The sequence below is a fragment of the Myripristis murdjan genome, chromosome 6 (assembly GCF_902150065.1).
Source record: "Myripristis murdjan chromosome 6, fMyrMur1.1, whole genome shotgun sequence".
Taxonomy (NCBI): Eukaryota; Metazoa; Chordata; class Actinopteri; order Holocentriformes; family Holocentridae; genus Myripristis; species Myripristis murdjan.
Genome location: NC_043985.1, coordinates 34,873,229 through 34,895,611, shown reverse-complemented (window position 1 = coordinate 34,895,611; position 22,383 = coordinate 34,873,229). Strand labels below are relative to the sequence as shown.

Genomic DNA, 22,383 nt, shown 5'->3' with positions numbered 1-22,383 from the left:
AACTTTAAATTAATAAGTTAATTTAATCAATTAATAATATTAATTAATTAATTAATAATAATATTATCATTATTATTTGTCAGCGCTTCATGACAACCTCGTGATGACGTCACGGCCGACTGAGGCATTAAAGTAGGAATAGCCTATTAGAAAAACGTTTTCATATTACAAGTAACAAAATGATTATATTAAATATTATGATATGAATGATATTAAATGTAAATCCATTTTTTTCATTTCGGGTGAGGCTCGGCGGGACACCGGGTCGCGTGCCTCTGGATCCGGTTGATCTTATTGATCCTCGCGGTTCTTGTCATCATGAACGTGACGGGACGTGAACGCGCAGGCCGTGCAGGTGCTGCTCCCGGGTCAGACCTGACCGGAGGCGCGCGGCGGTTTGGCTCAAGGACGTGAACGGGCTCTAAGCCGCTTTACGGCTAATTTGGACATGATAAGCCTCCGCCGCTCCTGCGGGACCTCAGCACGACCCGCTGCCTGCGCGCACAGACCCGCACAGCCACGCATCACACCCGGATCCGCCTCAGCGGGACCGGACCGGACCGGACCGGGACTTTACAACATGAAGTCAGTGCGCGAGCCGCGTCGCACCGTCACACCCCGTCCGCGTCCGTCCCGCTGCGCGCGCGCTGACAGCTCCGCGTAAAGACGCACAGGAGGCGGCGCAGCCCGGCAGAGAGTGGAGGAGCCTGGAAGAGTCCGGTAGAGTCCAGAAGCGTCCAGTAGAGTCTGGAAGTCCAGTAGATTAAACTTTATCATCTCCCTCAGGAGAAATTTGTCGTGGTGCTCAAAAGAACTCAGTTCATGTAGCGGCTCACAGTTCAGAGTCCAGAGGAGACCTGCAGAGACCATCAGGGCCTGGGTGAGTCTGGCAGAGTCCGGTAGGGTCTGGCAGTGTAGGCTACAGTCGAGTCCATCAGAGTTCAGCAGAGTCCTGTAGAGTCTGGTAGAATACAGTAAGGTCTAGTAGATTAGATTAGATTTGACTTCATTGTCCCCCTCAGGAGAAATTCGTCTGAGAACTCACTTCATGCCGCAGCACACAGTTTAGAGTCCAGGAGAGTCCGGTAGGGTCCTCTATAGATCGTTAGGGTCCTGCAGAGTCCAGCAGAGTCCGCCTGAGCCATGGCCCTGCAGGATGGTGGGCAGAGTCCGGTCCGGCTGGTGGCCTGACCCCGGGCCTACATGACTCCGCCCCCCCGGGACGCCGGGACAGGGAGGGACAGCTGACATGCCGGACAACCTGACGGCGTCCGGCGGCGTGGAGGGCGGGGCCTCCGCGCACAACGTGCCGGCCCTGGTGCTGGGCGTGCTGCTGATCGTGGTGATCATCTGCGGGAACCTGCTGGTCTGCCTCAGCGTCTACACCGAGAAGGCCCTGAAGACCACCACCAACTACTTCATCGTCAGCCTGGCCGTGGCAGACCTCATGCTCGCCGTGCTCGTGCTGCCGCTCTTCGTCTACTCCGAGGTCAGTCCCCCGGAGCCTCACGGGAAAACCAAAGAGCAGTGTGTTTAAAGTGGGGCCCGAGGCCCCTCAGGGGCCCCGAGGCTCCTCCTCAGGACTCCTGATGAGGAGTTTAACCACAGGCCTTTCATTTTAATCATTACAAATATAGTTTTATTGTCATTTTTACAAAAATATTTTTTCCTAATTTTAAAGGGATTCTTTTTGTTAATTTGCTGGTAATCTTGTAATTTATTAATTTATTTATTTATTAATGTTTCTGGTAATCTTTTACTAATTTATTTAAAATACAGTTTTCTTGTTACTTTTATTTTTAATTATTTTTTGCTAATTTTGAATTTTTTTAATTTTCCAGTTTTCCTTTTTCCCAGCATGTTGCCTGTCCTGAACGAAAACAAGCAAACTGCCTCAGGGTTCAAAGGGTTCATTTCACTGGAGTTTAATTCAAAAAGTACAAGTGATGATGTTAATATTCTGCTTTAATTTCACTACTTTGACTCTATTCATCAGTTCAAAACCAGAACAAATAAATACTGAAATCCCCTCCTGTGGGGCCCGGGGCCCCATGAGGGCCAGTACAGAGGTCAACCCCCCCCCCCTCCCTCTCTCTCACTCTCTCACATACACACACACACACACACACACTTTAGTGCATAGTGATGTGAAAAGTCTTTAATATCAGATTGTTGCATCCTATTGACTCCAGGTCATTAAAACCATCTGGTGATTAACTATTGATTACCAGTGATCACCTTTTCCATATCAGTTTCTTTAAGGGTCAACTCAAGACACTTCATTCATTTATTTATTGACTGATTGATCTACAATTGATCTAGGACCCCCAGGGGCCCCTATTGGGCCCCCGGAGCCTGGGTGAGAGGAGGGCAGTGGAGGTTCAAGCTGTGGTTCTGTTTCCTGCTGGTTTTCATTCCAGCATCTAATCCAGGGCGTCCCAAACTGTCTCATGTCACGGACCCCTGGGACCCTGTCTGTCTGAGGGGTCTCTGTCCTGAGGAACCAACTCTGAATCACAAGCTGGAACCTCAGGAACCGCCCTGCAGAGAACCTGCATGTCCTTCAGGTTCCTTCAGGCTTCAAACCTTGATTTTCTTCCTGCAAGGTCAATAATCTGCCAATGGGATGAGATAATCTGAGATAATCCCACTTTTGAACTTGAATCCAGTGTGGTTGTGTGGCTCCTGGTGGCTGATGTGTCTCAACACGTTCCCAGAGGAGCTTCCTGAGCTGGAGGCGAGCGCAGGGTTCTCTTGGCCGTGTTGAAGCGGTTTGCGGTGGCGGCGGTGGCGGCGGTGGCAGAAGCGGCTGCTGTTTGCTGCTGCGGGGCCACAAGACGAGGCCGGCCGCTCTCCCCGGCAACACTCGGCTGCTTCAAGCGTCTGCAGCAGAGCAACACAAACAGCAACGAGAGAAAACCCTGAGACAAGACACACTGAGCTGAAAACAAGGGGGATTATCTCAGATTATCTCACCCCACTGGCAGATTTTTCACCTGGTCAGAGGAAAATGACGTTTTAAAGGGTTGGTGGCCTGCTACACACAAAGATAAAGGTGCTGCCTGGAAACAAAATTAGTTTTTCTTTGTGGTTCTATAGTAGAATTATTTCTGGTTCCACAGAGAACCCTTTAGACCCAGGATGTTCAGACTTTTGACATTTTGGACCCCAAATTGACAGGGGACATGAGAACCGAGACAGCTTCCTGATAGTGTTCAGTGTTTAACCCTTTGAAACCCAAACAAATTCAAATGATTTTAAAAAATTAATGGATTTATCAGAACATTAAAAAATTACCAGACCTTTAGTAAAAAATTAGCAAAGAAAATTACCAGAAAATTAAGGCGCGCACACACACACACGCACGCGCGCGCACACACACACACACACACACACACAGCATATATCTTCTGTGTATCATCACTCTAATATCATGTGAGGTTAATCTCGTCACACGTGAGTTTAAACTCTGCATCCAATCAGCATCCTTCATCTGTCCCTGTTTGTGTGTGCGTGTGTGTGTGTGTGTGTGTGTGTGCGTGTGTGTGTGTGTGTGTGTGTGTTTGTGAGACACGCAGGACGGGCTCACCAGGTAACTCTCACTGCCTGTCCGAAAATGTTTATTCTGACGTGCAGGTCTTTAAAGCTGGCGGTCCGTCTGAAGCTGCTTCATGTCTGATCAGCTGACTGTCTCTCTGACCTGAACCCTGTCTTACTGCTGAACTTGCATTTTAAAAGTAGTGATCAAATCAGATAATTGACTTTAATCAAATCAGATAATTAACTGCAGTCGAATCACATTATTAGTTGTAATCAAATCAGATTATTTAAACTACAATCAAATCAGATCAACTGTAATTAAATCAGATTATTAGCTGTAATCAAAAAATATTAGTAACAGTGATCAGATTAAATTATGATCTGAAAAGTGTAAATATAAGCTGTGTAATGTTATCAGTGTTGTTATCACAGAACTTCCTGTGTTACATGTTCCCTGATGGAGGAATGTTAACGATGAAAGTCCCATGATGCTTTGTGGCGGAGGCTGACAGTGGGTGTGTGTGTGTGTGTGTGTCCAGTTCCAGGGCGGCGTGTGGACGCTGAACATGACGGTGTGTGACGGACTGATGACGATGGACGTGATGCTCTGCACCGCCTCCATCTTCAACCTCTGCGCTATCAGCATCGACAGGTCAGACATGGAGACAGGTCAGGACATGGAGACAGGTCAGGACATGGAGACAGGTCAGACATGCAGACAGGTCAGACATGGAGACAGGTCAGACATGAAGACAGGTCGGACATGGAGACAGGTCAGGACATGCAGACAGGTCGGACATGGAGACAGGTCAGGACATGGAGACAGGTCGGACATGCAGACAGGTCAGGACATGGAGACAGGTCAGGACATGCAGACAGGTCAGGGCATGGAGACAGGTCAGACATGGAGACAGGTCGGACATGCAGACAGGTCAGGACATGGAGACAGGTCAGACATGGAGACAGGTCGGACATGCAGACAGGTCAGACATGGAGACAGGTCAGGACATGAAGAAGGTCAGGACATGGAGACAGGTCGGACATGCAGACAGTTCAGGACATGGAGACAGGTCGGACATGCAGACAGGTCGGACATGGAGACAGGTCAGGACATGGAGACAGGTCGGACATGGAGACAGGTCAGGACATGGAGACAGGTCAGACATGGAGACAGGTCAGGACATGGAGACAGGTCAGGACATGGGGACAGGTCAGGACATGGAGACAGGTCGGACATACAGACAGGTCAGGACATGAAGACAGGTCAGGACATGGAGACAGGTCAGACATGGAGACAGGTCAGGACATGGAGACAGGTCAGGACATGGAGACAGGTCGGACATGCAGACAGGTCGGACATGCAGACAGGTCAGGACATGGAGACAGGTCAGACATGGAGACAGGTCGGACATGGAGACAGGTCAGGACATGGAGACAGGTCAGACATGGAGACAGGTCAGACATGGAGACAGGTCAGGACATGGAGACAGGTCAGACATGGAGACAGGTCAGACATGGAGACAGGTCAGGACATGGAGACAGGTCAGACATGGAGACAGGTCAGGACATGGAGACAGGTCAGACATGGAGACAGGTCAGGACATGCAGACAGGTCGGACATGGAGACAGGTCAGACATGGAGACAGGTCAGACATGGAGACAGGTCGGACATGGAGACAGGTCAGGACATGCAGACAGGTCGGACATGGAGACAGGTCGGACATGGAGACAGGTCAGGACATGGAGACAGGTCAGGACATGCAGACAGGTCAGGACATGAAGACAGGTCAGGACATGGAGACAGGTCGGACATGGAGACAGGTCAGGACATGCAGACAGGTCGGACATGGAGACAGGTCGGACATGGAGACAGGTCAGGACATGGAGACAGGTCGGACATGCAGACAGGTCAGGACATGGAGACAGGTCGGACATGGAGACAGGTCGGACATGGAGACAGGTCAGGACATGAAGACAGGTCGGACATGGAGACAGGTCGGACATGGAGACAGGTCAGGACATGGAGACAGGTCAGGACATGGAGACAGGTCGGACATGGAGACAGGTCGGACATGGAGACAGGTCAGACATGGAGACAGGTCAGGACATGGAGACAGGTCAGGACATGGAGACAGGTCAGGACATGGAGACAGGTCAGACATGGAGACAGGTCAGGACATGGAGACAGGTCAGACATGGAGACAGGTCGGACATGGAGACAGGTCAGGACATGGAGACAGGTCAGACATGGAGACAGGTCAGGGCATGGAGACAGGTCAGGGCCAATCAGAGCTCTATAAAGACTGATGGGCCCAGAGAGGACAATACTGTGTGTCTGTGTGTGTGTGTGTGTGTGTGTGTGTGTGTGTGTGTGTGTGTGTGTGTGTGTGTGTGTTCGTCTGTGTGTGTGTGTGTGTGTGTGTGTGTGTGTTTGTCTGTGTGTGTGTGTGTGTGTGTGTGTGTGTGTGCTCGTTTTCTGTCAAAAGGCAAAAGGATGATGAGTAAATTAGGAAGAAATGACCTGAAACTTTAACAGAAATGAGTAAAAAGAAAGAAAATGATCAGAAAATTAGCAACAAAATATTTGATTTAAATGTCAAAATGATGTTTGTGGTGATGAAAATGATTCTGCGATATTTAAAGGTGGATCAGTGATGCAGTGAGTTAGCGTGTCACGTCTAAATGCGTCCCCTGCGTGTTGCAGGTTCATCGCCGTGTTGATCCCTCTCAACTACAACAGGAAGCACGTGGACCAGCGGCAGGTGGTGCTGCTGTCGGCCACCTGGGTCCTGGCCTTGGCCGTGGCCTCGCCCGTCATGTTCGGCATCAACGACGTGCCGGGCCGCGACCCCGGCGAGTGCAAGCTGGAGAACGGCGACTACGTGCTGTACTCGTCCGTGTGCTCCTTCTTCATCCCCTGTCCCATCATGCTGCTGCTGTACTGCGGGATGTTCCGCGGCCTGCGCCGCTGGGAGGAGAACCGAAAGGCCAAGCTGAAGAACAGCATCCAGGCCTGCCGCAAGCTGCAGGAGGCCGCCGCCGCACTGCCGCCGCTCGCCTCGCTGCCGCCGCCGCTGCCGCCCATCATCGAGCAGGAGCTGACGGACAACGCGGAGGAGGAGGAGCCGCCCCGGCCCTTCACCCCGCCCCAGTTTAAACGCGGCCCCGTGGCCGCCGTGGCCTACGCCGAGATCAAGTTCACCTCAGACCCTCACAAGAAGAAGAGAGCCAAGATCAACAGCCGGGAGCGGAAGGCCATGCGGGTCCTGCCCGTGGTCGTGGGTGAGTCTCTGACTGTGGTCACGCTCCTCAAGGCGCTCACAAACCACCAGGTGGCGCTGTGACCCGCTCAAACAAACCTTTACTTCAGGGTCTCGATCGAGCTGCACACTTTAACCACATTAAAGGAGCAGTTCACTCAGATCTGTGTCGTCACAGCACACAGTTTCCCAGCAGCCACTGGGCATCAACCCTCCAGCTGTTCTGTCAGCAGGGTCACGCACACACACACACGCACACACACGCACACACGCACACACACGCACACACACACACACATGCACACCCACACACACACACACACACACACTGCCCCAGTTTGTTGTCCAGTGCTGCTGTCTGCCCAGTGCATTGTGGGTGTTGTAGGTCTAAAGGGAAGTGCAGTCATTTTCCTGTTTTCTCTGGCCTTTTATTACAAATTTCAGAAATGTTATCAGTGATATTTAATATGCGCCTCGTGCTGCACAGACAGCCCAGCCCAGTAAACCCTCCCAGTAAACCCTCCCAGTAACTCCAGTAAACCTGCTGCCTCTGTTGTTACTTCCTGCTTTGATCTGTCTACATTTCTGTCTGGACCAAAGAAGCTCCGCCTCTTCCTCCTCTTCCTCCTCTTCCTCTGCTCAGCTTCATCCAAAGCGTCTCTTAAACATCTCATTGGGATCCAGAAGTGGATCCACATCAGCTCAGCGGTGCGAGAGCCTCTGTGGCTGCAGCGCCACCTTGTGGCTGAAAGTCTGTCCCTTCAGCACATTTTCACACTCAGAATAATCCTCCATCGTTCCCTCACTTCCATCCAGAAACACATTTTTCAGCTGAACTTTGGCTTCTGTAGCAGAGATCTGAACCAGGAAGCAGGAGCAACTCTCAGCGCCCTCTAGTGGTCAGAAATCACTCACTGCAGCTGCAAAGCAAACATCTGGAGGAACTTAAAACATTTAGAAGGTAAAAATGTAATACGGGCAACATGTGAGCTTCAGATGAGGAAAAGCACTGCACACGTTGTTCTGCTGCTCGCTTTCTGTCTCTCCACCTGCAAGACGCAACAAACGCCTCTGGAAGCTTCTCTCAGGTCTGAAGGTTCCTCCTCGCTGCAGCGGCACGCCCCTCACTGGGCGGGACGTTCGTATGAGCTGGTGACTGTGGCTGGCAGGTGAACCTGCTCTGGACCAGGTGGGCAGTTTGATTGACAGCAGACACACCTTCAAGATCACAGCTGCTTTCTTCATGGATAAAACACAGATTTTAGAAAAGTGTCTTTTGAAAACTCGAGCCAGTCAAACTGTGGGACGTGCAGTCCCACCTGCAGCAGGACGGCTGGTCGCCCTGCAGGAGGCACAAAAACACCTCAAACACAAGCAAGTGCCTAGCAACCACCCCCACAACCACATAGCAACACCCCCAGACACCACAGCAATCATCTAGCAGCACCTTAGCAACCATGCAGAATACCATAGTGACTGCATAGCAACACGCTAGCACTAATCAGAAGCACCATAGCAACCGGCCAGCAACTCCCTAGCTACCACCCAGAACATCATATCAACTGCCTATCCGTGCCGTGGTAACCACCTAGAACACCATAGCAACTGCATAGCAACACTCCCAGAAACCATAGCAACCGCCATGAAACTCCTTAGCAACCACCTTGAACACCATGAAACTCCTTAGCAACCACCTTGAACGCCCTAGCGACCATCAGGAAAACCATAGCTACTGCATAGCATCATAGCATAACTTATTATTGTTGCTGGTTTCTCATGTTTTTAACAGGCTGGTCACACCGATACAGGCTGATAAAAAAAAAAAAAATTTATTTTGTTCATGTTATTTATTGTTTTATGAATAGACTGGTTAGGCTGGAATAAATGAAGCTGGTATTTGAAAGCGTCTGCTGGCCTAAAGACGAACGCAGCTGAGAAACCAGAGGCACTTCAGGGGCCGCCGAGGGGCCACTGAGGGGCCGCTGAGGGGGCTGCTTCAGGGGCCGCCGAGGGGCCGCCGAGGGGCCGCTGAGGGGGCTGCTTCAGGGGCCGCCGAGGGGCCGCCGAGGGGCCACTGAGGGGGCCGCTGAGGGGCCGCCGAGGGGCCGCCGAGGGGCTGCTGAGGGGCCGCTGAGGGACGAGTGGGAACGCCTGGAGCCGAGGAAACCTGATGCTCACTCCGGCAACATCAATAATCATCATCAACATAATATCAATGAGAAGAATATAAATGATAGTAATAATATTATGGAATTCAGTGTGGATGGATCGCCTTGACAACATGTCTTATCACCTCGCCAGGTGAAGCTCTGCAGGTTGGCCAGCATCTTCATCATCATCATCATCCTCCTCCTCTTCCCTCCTCCTCCTCTGGTCGTCTCTCTGTCCGTCTGGTTCTGAGCTGCTGGCTTTGTTTACATTCTCCCAGCGGTTTGGACCAATAGGATCGTGTCGTGCGGGCGGATGGATACGTTGTCTGTCTTTAAATGTCACATTAGGACTTCAAGCTCTTCTGAAGCCTCTCTGACACACTGATGCATTCTGGGATACATCAGTGACCTGTCTTGGCTCCCTGCTTGGCCCTTTGAAACCTTTTTTTATTATTATTATTTTTTTTGTAGATTTCTGGCACTTTTCCTTAAATTTTAAATATAGAATTGATTTTTTCAGTCAATGCATTGTTTTCTCTCTTTTTTCTGTCTATTTTTTGCATATTTTCTGGTCATTTTTAGGGAACGCTCTTGTAACTTTCTATCGTTTCTTAGTCTTTCTGAAGTGTTTGAAGTGTGAACGGCTCAAACACACCAGCTGTTTGATGACATCACATGGAGATCAATCCCTAATCTGGTCTGCAGGTTTTCAGGAACCTCCCCCTCCCGCCGCCCCCCACCCACCCACCTCACACACACTCACACACTCACACACACACTCACACACACACACTCACACACACACACACACACACTCACACACTCACACACACACTCACACACACACACACACACACACACACAGAGAGAGGAGAAAAGGTTGGTCTATAATTAGCGCTCCTGTGATGACCTGCTAGCCTTTAGCCCACATCGGACAAAGCCACTTAAGTCTCAATCCAATTATTACGTAAGAGCGCCGGCTGTAATCCGATTGGTCGAAGAATTCCCATGTGGCTTTGCTTCGTCAGCTGCTCTCACAGTTCCTCCAGGCAGCAGCCATTCACCTCGGTCCTGCTGCACACACACACACACACACACTCACACACACACACACACACACACACACTCACACACAACTGTATGGTCAAATGCTTTTCATATTACAGATTGCTGTGATTCAAAAAATACAGCATAGATTTTTTTTTATTGCTGTCTTGATGTGTAAAACAGCTGTTACCATGGCAACCTGTTCCCGTTAACCAACCTGACAGCTGTCACCATGGCAACCTGTTCCCGTTAAACAAGCTGACAGCTGTTACTATGGTGACGTGTTCCCATTAAATGAGCTGACAGCTGTCACCATGGCGACGTGTTGACGTCAGCTTTCACTCCTGGCATAATAAACATTACAATGGCAGTTATAACACTAACCCTAACCCTAACACAATAATCAGCATAAAAACAAAGATTATAATAATAATGTGTTCACTGAAATGACTGAATGAAGTTTCCTGAGGCTGCAGCAGCTGAGAGCACGAACCTGCAGCACGCCACCTGCTGGCTGCAGCTCGCACAGCAGATCCCAGCAGATCCCATCTGATCCCACCACACCCCATCAGATCCCATCAGATCCCACCACACCCCATCAGATCCCATCAGATCCCACCACACCCCATCAGATCCCATCAGATCCCACCACATCCCATCACACCCCATCAGATCCCACCACACCCCATCAGATCCCATCTGGTCCCATCAGATCCCACCACACCCCATCAGATCCCATCACACCCCATCAGATCCCATCAGGTCCCATCAGATCCCACCACACCCCATCAGATCCCATCACACCCCATCAGATCCCATCTGGTCCCATCTGATCCCATCACACCCCATCAGATCCCATCTGATCCCATCACACCCCATCAGATCCCATCTGATCCCATCACACCCCATCAGATCCCATCTGATCCCATCTGGTCCCATCAGATCCCATCAGATCGCAGCTCTGTGGTGTTGGTTCTGGTGTTCTGACGGCCCGCTCTCCCTCTGGTCCTCAGGTGCCTTCCTGTTCTGCTGGACTCCGTTCTTCGTGGTGCACACGCTGCGGGCGCGCTGCCAGAGCTGCCACGTGCCGCCCAGCCTGATGAGCGTGGTCACGTGGCTCGGCTACGTCAACAGCGCCCTCAACCCCGTCATCTACACCGTCTTCAACACCGAGTTCAGGAAGTTCTTCAAGAAGTTCCTCCCCAGCTGCTGCTAGGCTCCGCCCCCGCCTCCTCGCCAGCTGTGATTGGCTCACTGAGACGGAAACATTTGCTGACGAAGCTCGTTAGTTTTCAGATGAAACACTTCATCAGACCGGCGCCCGCCGCAGCGCGGGGCGGTCAGCACGTGACCCACAGCCGGATCATGGGACACAACTGACCTGGGTCAGGGGTCAGGGGTCAGGGGTCAGAGGTGGGGCCGTCTGCTGCGTCCAGCAGGAAACCTCCAGCTGTCCAGAAACAGGATGTGATGTCACTTCCTGTCCCTCTGCAGGTTTGATCTGTTTTTGTTCCTGGAAACACATAAACATTTCATCAGGCCCCTCCCCCCTGACCTGCTGCTAACGAGCTGCTAACGAGCTGCTAACGAGCTGCTGGGGAGCGGCTCGTTAGCCCTGCAGGGTGAAGGCCTCTGGTTTCCAGCAGAGGGCCGTGAGCGCCCCCTACCTTCATGAACATGATAACAGTCCTTAGTGTTCTATGGTTTAAAAATAAGAATAAGAATAATGATGATGATCAAAAATGTAAAAAGCAGGAATAAAGAACTGGTTCAAAAAGATTATTGTCATCCTGTTTGTGTCAGTGAGCCAAGAAAATAAATAAATAAAAACACGTCCAACACGAGTCAAAGCATCAAAACTCTGCACACACACACACACACACACACACACACACACACACACACACACACACACAGGGCTTTTTGTGTATGTATGTTTTTCTTTATTTTTGTTTATCTGTTGTTGTTTTGTTTATCTGTTTACACACTATGCAATGCTGTTTGTCATGTTTAGTGTCTTATAAGCCCATGTGGGTTGGGCACCTTGAGTGCACGACACTTAAATAAAAATTCAATTCAATTCAATTCCCACCTGCCTTCTATGAAGACCCGCCGCTGCCTCTGATTGGCTGGTGCTTGTTGCCTTGAAGGTCAGAGTTAGCCAATCAGAGGCAGAGTAGGGACAGGTCTCGGTGGGACACTAGGACCATGAGGACAGGAAACAGGAAGTCTTTTCTTCTTCTTTATTTTAGACAAACAGGAAGTGTTCACATGAGGATCAGCTGCTCATTTCCTCGTCACATGAACTTTATTTTACATTTTCTGTTCTTTTGTCAAACAGATCTGAGATCAGCTGCTGCTACTAAGCGGCTGAAACAGATCTCTGATCAGTTTCACTCACAACAGAGAAACACACTAAAGCTCCATCTCGGTTCTCCTGCGTGTTCCAGAACGTTCCTCTGCATGTCCAGAGGTTCCTCTGCAGAACGTTCCTCTGCTCTCCTCCCAGAGCGAGCAGTGGGCTTTCAGAGCTGCCACATCACTCCTCCTCCCTTTCCTCCATTCATTCCACTACGATATGAACATGAACTTTCAGAGCCTTCACACTTTCTTCACTCCAGTTTTCCATCAGCCCAATAAAGTCCTCCACATGAGTTTTCCTAAAAGCAGCAGCACTGTTGGCTTTTCAGGACTTTTTCACACTGAAACGCTCCCTCCTCCTCCTCCTCCTCCTCCTCCTCCTCCTCCAGGGAAAATAGTCCCGTTTTGCTTTCCACAGCCAATGATCAGCTGTGTGGTTTCTGAGTGTTAAGAAGCAGAACATTATAAGGCGGCTGCTTCAACCACAAACTCACATTGTGACTCTGAGCTGTGAAATCTTTATTGATCACTGGTTTGTTGACGTGGTAAACAGCTGCTTCAAAACTTTATTAAACAGCAGGTTGGAACACGTGATTTTCCCGCTCTTAAAGGAAATCATTTTCCAGGATTTTTCAAGGACCTGTTCACATCAGCTGTTCACATCAGCTGTTCACATCAGCTGTTCACATCAGCTGTTCACGGGTCATGTCCACATGTTTTCATGTTGTTTACATGTAAAACAAATAGACACGCTAACAACACGCTTCGCTCAGAACAGCCCGCCCCTGTGAGCGCCGCTGACCCGGGACGTCAGCGGATCAAGGAAACATTTCAGCCCAACTTGTTCTCTCTGCAGGACGTCCCGACGCTTTGCTGTTTGGGTTTCCGGGCGTTTCCACGACTGGAAAACAAAATAAGCTTCCAGGTTTTCCAGGTCGGCTGCTCGGATCCACAGAGACAGGAAACACGGAGACAGCGGCTGTTGTTGTTCTTGGAAAAAGGCGGGAGGTGGTAAGACAAGGGTCGGTGGCATACATGTTGCCTAGCAACACACCACGGATACCGACATGTTCAGAGGAAGTGATGCACCAAACAGGAAGTGAGTCATTAGTGGAGCGTGAGGCTGGTGTGGCGTCTCTACACTTTGACCTTGTCCAGTTCCACGGCGGGCACGCCGTCGTCTTCCGGCCCCGTCACGCCGCCGCCGCCGCCGCCGGCCGCCTGGCAGCAGCTCAGCTGGTGCTCCTTCCAGTCCTGCAGACACAGACACGTGATGATGTCACTGCTTATCTGGTCTCTGATTGGTGCTGAGTGATCTTAAGTCCCACCCCCTAACCCTGATGGACAGTCGCTGTGTTTTTTATGTGGATTTACCAACACAAAGGAAAAATTAATAAGTAAAATGACGTCAAAACATTTTTAAAACACGCAGAATTCTCACCAATCATCTTTTACCAAAATAAAACAACAAAAAAATGACCTGAAAGATTAGAAATGAAAAGTGTTTCTGTGGTTTTCTTTATGGTAACTATAGAAAATGTTATGCTGTGGTTCAACCACAGCATAACCATGACAAAAACACACCGTTACCATGGTTACCATTATGAAGCCATGGTTAAGTTTCACAAGGGAACACAAACCAGCCAATCAAAGCTCAGAAAACCAGCGAGAAATGAAGTGTCACTGATTCTTGGGAATTTGGATAAAACAGGTTTTAATTTTGAAAAAAAAAAAAAGTGAGTTAAATGACAAAATGTGAAGGTATATCATTATAGACCAAGGTCTTGGCTGTTCAGCAATGTACCGGTGCAACCTCCTCATTTTGCATTTTTTTCATAAAATAGGTTTTTCCAGTTATTAGGCTACTTTGTTTTTGTCAACACTGTCACCGTAATTGTTTTTTTTTTTTAATTTGAAAAACATATTTTTGTATTAAAGAGACTATTACTTTAATAACTCAACAGCACCAAAGAAACATATTGTAAGCATATTCATTTCAAACCAATATAACTGCCTCTGACGGTGGTGACACTAATCTGACGGTGGTGACAGTCGCCTCATTAAAACATACATTTCCAAAATTTATACCACTCAAGTCAATGGCTTCTTGCTTAACAACTTTATTTAACTATTTGGTCCAAAAAATAACAATCCTGAGCTCTGTTATAAGCATTTTTCAGACTTCAGTCATCACCGTCACACAGAAAACCTGACGGTGGTGACGTCTGACGGTGGAGACAAAAACCTGCTCTTTCACATGATCAGCATGAGTTGTTCACATTAGCCAGCTTGTTTTCACCCTGTTGCTACCTGCATCAGACCTCTTCTTAAAAAGTAGACATTTATTCCATAATCTAATCTAATATTTTTTATACAGAAGTGACGGTGATGACATGTTATGGTTGTGACAGTAGCAGTGTCCAAAAATATGAAGAGATTTAAGAGAAAACAGCAAACTTCCAGGAGCCTGAGCGGTCTTGAAGCATGCAGTAGAGCTGAAGGTTTGAAAAGGGCTCCTCAGGAATGTAACTGACCTTGTAGTTTTTTTATTATTATTTTTTAAATAAATATCTGACGGTGGTGACGAATATCTGGGACACATTTTGAGCAACCACAAAATAATAGTAAATATTGTCAAAACTCATCGTTTGTAGTTTTTAATACATATTATGATGTACTCTTTCATGTGGTAAAGATATTATTCAATGAAATTATTACTTTTTGTTGTTTTAATCAAGTTGAAATGATTATCTCCTATCCGAGGACAACTGGTTTTGTAGGCCATGGGCCAACATATAATCATTAAATTAATACAAATTAAAATAAACCTCTAAAAGAACCTTACAAATGTGCAAAGGACCCCCTGATTATGCCCTTGATTCTTTTTATTCATTAAAATGTTGTACATTTCCAACAGAAATAGCATTTTTCTTAGTGGGACATCATTTATCCAAATTCTCAAGAATCAGTGTGGTGTGTGTTGAGTTTCAGTGTGAAGTCGTTAAACTACAGACTCAGTTTGTTTCCAGCCAATCAGCTGTTGTGGAATATGAGTTTATCATGAAGGATTGTGGGTAATGCATCTTCATCAGGGAGTGCGTGTGGCGAAGTGGGCGGGGCCTGTTACCTTCCTCTGGCAGAAGGCGGAGCAGTAGTTGACCTTGTGGCAGCCTGTGCACTCGCTCAGCGCCACGCGGCCGCAGTTCACACACATTTGCTGAAAAGATCAAAATACACGACCAATCAGAATCAAGCTGATCACCACGGCAACACAACAGAGGTCAGAGGTCAAAACTTTGTGTGTGTGTGTGTGTGTGTGTGTGTGTGTGTGTGTGTGTGTGTGTGTGTGTGTGTGTGTGTGACCTACATTGATGATGATCTCGGTGATGTCAGAGCTCCTCTTGGTGTCGGACTCATCCGGCTGCTGGAACGAGATCTGACTGACACACTGCACACACACACACACACACACACACGCATGTGCACGCGCACGCACGCACGCACGCACACACACACACACACACACACACACACACACACGCACACACACACACGCACACACACACACACACACACACACACAGAAGTGAAATAACCAGCTTCTAAAATTAAATAAAAACAGAATGAATCTATAAAATAACGATTAAAAAATGAACATGTTCAAACAGATTCCAGCAGCATCTGACCTCCTTCCTGGTGGGCGGGGCCTTGTCCTGGTCATGGGTGGGGGCGGGGTCATGGCTGTGGGCGGGGCCAGCCTGCTGCTTGGCCTGTTCGATCAGAGCTTTGAGCTGCTGGGCGTTGCTGAGCAGCGTGTTGGCCAGCTCCTCCAGGTACAGCCAGGTGTTCTTCTGCCCCTCCCCCTCACCCGCCGCCGCCGCCGCCGCCGCCTCCAGCCCGTTCACCAGCCCGCCAGCCACCGGGCCCACCGCCATCTTGGCCTGGACCGGCTGAGGGGCCACAGCCAGCGCCGGCAACGCCGTGAGCACTGAGGAAGAGGAGGAGGAGGAAGAGGAGGTTGATTTCACTGTGATGACATCATCAGCCCACCTCCTGTTCACAACAACAGGAAGTGCCTGAGTGTCTTTCCAGACCGCCGCCGGGCTGTCTCACCAACTCATTATCGGCTGATGTGCTAGGTGCTTATTTCATTCATCATTTGAATAATGTCCACCTGACGAGGCGTGGCTCAGGTGAGGCTCACCTGCCGTGCCGGCGAACACCTCGCCCGCCGCCGGGCTCTCCGACAGGATGGCTGTGGCGGCGGCGTCGCCTGCAGCTGCTCTGTCGAAGGTCAGCGCGCCTGAAGTGATCTGACCTGACGGGGTCACCGTGACTGCAGGGGGATCAATACTCTAATCAATACACTGTACCAATCAACAGACTGATTACTGATCAGTACAGCAAAGTAAAGCTGTTTGTATGACATCACAGCTGATTCACAAATGACGTGTGTGTGTGTGTGTGTGTGTGTGTGTGTGTGTGTGTGTGTCCTACAGGTGGTCCCGGGGGTCAGCGTGATGTTTTTGGGTCCCGCCTCCTTCTTGTCAGGGGGGGCCGGCTGCTCCGCCTCCTTCTTCCGCCTCTTGTACGGGACGAAGAGCCGGACCGGGCCGGTCTGAACCGGACAGAGCAAAGTATCAGGTATAAAATCAGCCATTACATTAATTATAATGACAGTAATAATAATTATTCAAATTATTTTAAAAAATCTAGTTTAGTCTAGTAGTTTAGTTCTTTCAGAGAAAAGTTCCTGTCCACTTTTCCTTCAGGATGTTTTTACAGCCGGACTCGTACAGGAGCAGCGAGCTGCAGGTCTCACCATGCTGATGCTTTCTGCTGCGAAGGCCTCGCCGTCCTTCGAGCACTGAGAGCACAGAGAGAGAGAGAGAGGGAGAGAGAGAGAGGGAGGTCAGAGCTACAGGAAGTGACATCATCCTGACGCTGCTCTTCAAGCTGGAAGCTCATCCTGTTTCAATCCTGAAGCCCCTCCTTTGGAAAACGTCCACACTCCCAAGAGAACTGAGGAAGTTCCTTGACCATCCCGGTCCTGAAACACCTGTCACAGGTGTTGCAGAAGGGGCGGAGACTCACCAGGGCGAGGTCATCGCAGCAGGCGGCGCAGGTACAGGACGCAGCGTGAGGGTTCAGGATCCTCTCCTGCAGAACAGAGACACAACACACCATCACCCACAGGCCTGGACCCTGCAGGGTTCAGACAGCGGTACTACAGCAGATCAGATCAGATCAGATCACATCAGATCAGATCAGATTACATTAGATCAGATCAGATCAGATCAGATTAGATCAGATTACATTAGATCAGATCAGATCAGATCAGATTACATCAGATCAGATCAGATAAGATTACATCAGATCAGATCACATTAGATCAGATCACATTAGATCAGATCAGATTAGATCAGATCAGATTAGATCAGATTAGATTAGATCAGATCAGATCATATTAGATCAGATCAGATTACATTAGATCAGATCAGATCAGATCAGATTACATTAGATCAGATCAGATAAGATTACATCAGATCAGATCGGATCATCTTAGATCAGATCAGATTACATTAGATCAGATCAGATCAGATCAGATAAGATTACATCAGATCAGATCAGATCATTAGATAAGATCAGATCAGATCAGATCAGATCAGATTACATTAGATCAGATCAGATCATCAGATCAGATCAGATTACATTAGATCAGATGAGATTACATTAGATCAGATCAGATCATCAGATCAGATTACATTAGATCAGATCAGATTACATTAGATCAGATCAGATCAGATCAGATCAGATTAGATTAGATCAGACTGATGTCTGACCTGTATGAGGCACTGCAGGGGTCTCCCGGCGTAGCGGATGCTCCTCTTCCAGTCTTTGCTGCTGGCTCTTCCTGCCAGACCCTCGAACTCGGTCGGGGTGAACCACTGCTTGTTGTGTTTGATGCAGCGACCTTTGCCCCCTGGCAACAACAACACCGGCATGATGTCACTGTGATGTCATCACTCTTTCATCTCGTCTTATGTGGTTAAATTAGACGGAACAACAACTGGCTCCGGTCAAGAGCTGAATGCTGATTGGTTGGAACAGATCTGACTGGGCAGGAGCGCGGTCCTTACCTGGCCCAGGTGTGTGGGGGAGGAGCTACAGAAAGATGGACAGCTCCACAAACCAGCTACAAACACATGACCCCTAAAAGCTCATCTGATTGGTCGATGTGTGTCTGATCCAGATGCTTCATTTTGTTTGAAATCTCATCATGTGAACAACTTTACCAAACACAGCTCGTTAAACACCTTTAACGAGTGTGTGTGTGTGTGTGTGTGTGTGTGTGTGTGTGTGGTACCGGAGCCCAGTCGGTTCTTGTACAGAACCCCGCTGGTGTTCCTGCAGCGGACCGGCAGCTCGTTGTTGTAAACTGACGGGTCCCAGTTGTACTTGGAGCAGGAGTCTTTGTCCTGGGCCGGCGTCAGCGGGGTGGGGGGGGTCTGCACTCCTGAGGGACACACAAACACACCGAAACACACATCAACCTGAGGCCAGAGCACCACTGTCTGCTGACACACACACACACACACACACACACACACACACACACACACACACACACACACACACACCCCTAGCGTACCGGGTGCAATGGCGGCGGCGGCGGCGCTCTTCAGGCTGGCTGCCTCCACGATGCTGCCGTCTGTGTGAACCACGATCAGAGTGGCCTTCTGGGTACTGAGCCCCTCACCCAGCTGCAGGGTGGTCCGCCCCGTCTGCACACACACACACACACACACACACACACACACACACGTACAAGGTGGATTGTTCTGTCCGACGTCTATGTACAACAAAAATCTTTCTCTGTCAGATAAAACAAAAGTAACTCCTCCGCCCACCACCCCCGCCGTCCCCCACCACCCACACACACCCACTCACACACCCACACACACCCACTCACACACCCACACTCACCCACTCACACACACACACACACCCACTCACACACACACACCCCTCAAAAGGGAACAGTGTTTGCGCACCAGCACGTGGTCCGGCAGGCTGCCTGATGTGGCGACGGTGGTGGTGAACACGTTGTCCTCTGCAGCCTGAACGTCTCCCACTGTTACCGTGGTAACCTCTGTCAACAACAGGAACAAACATCAGTATCCTGTTCTGATGGTCAGGCCACGCCTCCCTCAGCACATTAAACACTTTGAAACCTGAGAAAAGTTCACTGGATTTCTTTCAACAACATGGAAAAAAGAAAAAAATGAAAAAGGCGATCAGGAAATGATCAATAAATGACCCCAAAAATCAGCAAGAAATTAGTCAAAAGAAATAGAAAATAGCAAATAGTAAATAGTAAATAGTGTGCTACAGATAAATTTGCCTTGTTTATCTGCTGGACCTCCATTCTGTCCATGGTAAAAAGATGGAAGCCCAAATATCCAGGAACGGGCCAGCTGATGGTTCATCTGACTGCTTCAACTCACCGACTGACTGACTGACTGACTGACTGACTGTTTAATGAGCCAGTGTGTGAGAGCGGGACGGGCGGAGCTGAGTGTGCTGTGAATGCAAACTGGATCAAAAATCAGCTTTAACACGTCCATCACCATCATTACCATCATCACCATCATCATCATCACCATCATCATCATCATCATCATCACAGTTCCAGCCATGGTGTTAAGGTCAGTGTGAAGTTTGGCCAAGAAAATTTCATTTTCAAAATTTCATTCCGTTTTCATTCAACAGTTTAATTCTTCTTATTTATATCAGTGGCTTTAAAGGCCCACATCAAAGCAAAGTGACCTGTAAAAATATAATTACAACTGCACCCCCCAACAACAACAACAACAACAATTCTATTCAGCATTGGTCAGGGCCGGGCAACAAATGGAGAACAGGAAGATGAAAAGAAAGGTGGCATTTTAATGTGCATTTTGCATCAGTTGAGGCTTGAACTCAGTTTCTGGCATGAAGGACAAGGCTCTATCTCACTTCATGTGAGGCTTCACAAACTGACTGAGCCAGTCACATGGCAGATTTCAAACCACTGTAAAAAAAAAAAAAAAAAATCAGTCATCAAGACAAAAATCTGAAAATACACATATTGAATCTAGAAAGCATGGAGATGTTGGTGATTTGTTTTAACAATGAATGATTCCCTCCATAAGTGAAAAACTGATGTTTAAGTGTAAAGTGCACAAAGGTTTCTTCGGTTTCGGGGCTTCATTTTGATGAAAGTTGCAAAGCTGCAGCACATATGGTTATTATAAATTTTCAACATTTTGAAATTTAGAGGCTTGCTATAGCGCCACCATCAGGACTATTGGCTTGAGTTTGCAGCTGAGGGAATCTGGCATGGGACTATTCGTGCATTGGAAGTAGGACTTCCTCGGAAGAAAGAAAGAAAGAAAGAAAGAAAGAGAAAGGAAGAAGAAGAAGAAGAAGAACATGCAGGAATGAAGAGGGAGCTGGCAGCTCAGGCTGCCCGGCCCCTAACAACAACAACAACAACAACAACAACAACAACAACCACCATCACAGTGACAAGAATCAAAGAACAAGCAGTAAGAATAAACAAACAGGCAGGCTGTGCTGGGCAGGGGCAGCGCCAGTTAATCTCACAGTTTAAATCTTATTTAAATGAAATAAGATTTAAACTGTGAGGTTAACGCTGATTGGTGGATTGAGCTCGCGCCGGGTTGGCAGCTGTCTGATGAATCAATAATAACTGAGCGCTTTGTTTGTGTTTCATGTTTCTGCCACAAAGCAGGAAGCCGTGTCGTTATAATGTCGTGGCGCGTCTGTCAGTGAAGCTGCACGAGCAGAAAAACACTCCAATCAGATCATCGATATTGGATTTACGTCACTGTTAATATTCATTAATTATTGATCACGGACATCAGGTTCCCAGCTGACCCGGTGTGTCGGTGTGGCACAGCGCCCCCCAGCGGCCCTGCGGCCGCGGTGCCACGGCAGCTACTTGCCTGCGAACGCCGCCTCGGCGTCGTCGGTGTTCGGCAGAGACTCGGCCGTCATGTCGATGTTTCCCGGCTCCGCCATCACCGTCATCGTCGTGACTTCCGCCTCCGACTCGGTGTCCGAGCCCACCCCCCCGACCCCTCCCACCCCCGGAGCCTCATCCAGCGCGAGCGCCTTCGTGGCCGAGTCCGCTTCGTCCATCTCTCCCCGGAACGACTGGAGCCGAAAGCCGCCGAGCAGCGCCGCTCCGCCGCCGAGCCGCCGCCGAACCTCCGGCCGGGAAACACACACGAGGAGGCGGACAGGAAGCCGCCGCGGAGCCGCAGAGCGCCCGGAGAGCGACTTTACAGCGGGAATCCAGACGAGCTGCAGAAATGGCGTCTGACTTTTTGTTTTCATCAACTCACAGGAAAGAGATGCACCGGAAATTACCGAAACAGCCCGAGCTAACACGAAGCGACACACAGCGGCCAACATGAGATCCGGCGGGACCCGAAGAACCTGACTCACATTTACCTGATTAAACACCTGTAATGTACTGCAGTATGTCTATATTGTCAGTATTATAGTATTATATAACCCTCCTATATTTCTGTAATGTCATATTATTATAGCAGACTATTACTCTTCCATAATATTTCTATAATGTCATATTATTATAGCAGACTATAACTCTTCCATAATATTTCTATAATGTCATATTATTATAGCAGACTATAACTCTTCCATAATATTTCTATAATGTCATATTGTTATAGCAGACTATAACTCTTCCATATTTCTATAATGTCATATTATTATAGCAGACTATAACTCTTCCATAATATTTCTATGTCATATTATTATAGCAGACTATAACTCTTCTATATTTCTATAATGTCATATTATTATAGCAGACTATTACTCTTCCATAATATTTCTATAATGTCATATTGTTATAGCAGACTATAACTCTTCCATAATATTTCTATAATGTCATATTGTTATAGCAGACTATAACACTCCCATATTATTTCTAG

The 22,383-nt window shown here is 48.6% G+C and overlaps 2 protein-coding genes across 4 annotated transcripts; one reads left to right on the top strand and one right to left on the bottom strand.

Moving 5' to 3' along the window:
* The first annotated feature begins 430 nt into the window (after positions 1 to 430).
* Positions 431 to 11,776, top strand: LOC115360287 (D(4) dopamine receptor-like). Of its 3 annotated transcripts, XM_030053097.1 has the most exons (5): positions 704 to 725; positions 760 to 1,489; positions 4,080 to 4,192; positions 6,245 to 6,822; positions 11,011 to 11,776. In XM_030053097.1, exons 2-5 carry the CDS (start codon positions 1,250 to 1,252, stop codon positions 11,211 to 11,213), a joined length of 1,134 nt encoding a protein of 377 aa, XP_029908957.1. In that variant the 5' UTR covers positions 704 to 725; positions 760 to 1,249; the 3' UTR covers positions 11,214 to 11,776. The 3 variants fall into 3 exon arrangements, with proteins under 3 accessions (XP_029908958.1, XP_029908955.1, XP_029908957.1); XM_030053098.1 differs by having other exon boundaries at positions 431 to 1,489; positions 6,245 to 6,818; positions 11,011 to 11,213; XM_030053095.1 differs by having other exon boundaries at positions 433 to 1,489.
* A 1,184-nt stretch (positions 11,777 to 12,960) lies between these two features.
* On the bottom strand, positions 12,961 to 21,938 carry deaf1 (DEAF1 transcription factor). Its single transcript, XM_030053090.1, has 13 exons — positions 21,370 to 21,938; positions 19,414 to 19,511; positions 19,011 to 19,143; positions 18,726 to 18,875; positions 18,202 to 18,341; positions 17,453 to 17,518; positions 17,181 to 17,225; positions 16,856 to 16,976; positions 16,563 to 16,694; positions 16,045 to 16,346; positions 15,726 to 15,806; positions 15,486 to 15,575; positions 12,961 to 13,612 (listed from the first exon to the last, which is right to left on the bottom strand). The coding sequence occupies exons 1-13, from the start codon at positions 21,839 to 21,841 to the stop codon at positions 13,496 to 13,498; spliced, it is 1,947 nt and encodes a 648-aa protein (XP_029908950.1). The 5' UTR covers positions 21,842 to 21,938; the 3' UTR covers positions 12,961 to 13,495.
* Between the last annotated feature and the right edge of the window lie 445 nt (positions 21,939 to 22,383).

Excerpts from the sequence above, each read along its gene's own strand:
- LOC115360287 (XM_030053095.1), top strand. The coding sequence starts at position 1,250 with ATGCCGGACAACCTGACGGCGTCCGGCGGCGTGGAGGGCGGGGCCTCC. Across the intron at positions 4,193-6,244 it reads TGCGCTATCAGCATCGACAG|GTTCATCGCCGTGTTGATCC; the intron begins GTCAGACATGGA and ends TGCGTGTTGCAG. Across the intron at positions 6,823-11,010 it reads GGTCCTGCCCGTGGTCGTGG|GTGCCTTCCTGTTCTGCTGG; the intron begins GTGAGTCTCTGA and ends TCTGGTCCTCAG.
- deaf1 (XM_030053090.1), bottom strand. The coding sequence starts at position 21,841 with ATGTTGGCCGCTGTGTGTCGCTTCGTGTTAGCTCGGGCTGTTTCGGTA. Across the intron at positions 19,512-21,369 it reads CGCCGAGGCGGCGTTCGCAG|AGGTTACCACGGTAACAGTG; the intron begins GCAAGTAGCTGC and ends TGTTGTTGACAG. Across the intron at positions 19,144-19,413 it reads GCCTGCCGGACCACGTGCTG|ACGGGGCGGACCACCCTGCA; the intron begins GTGCGCAAACAC and ends GTGTGTGTGCAG.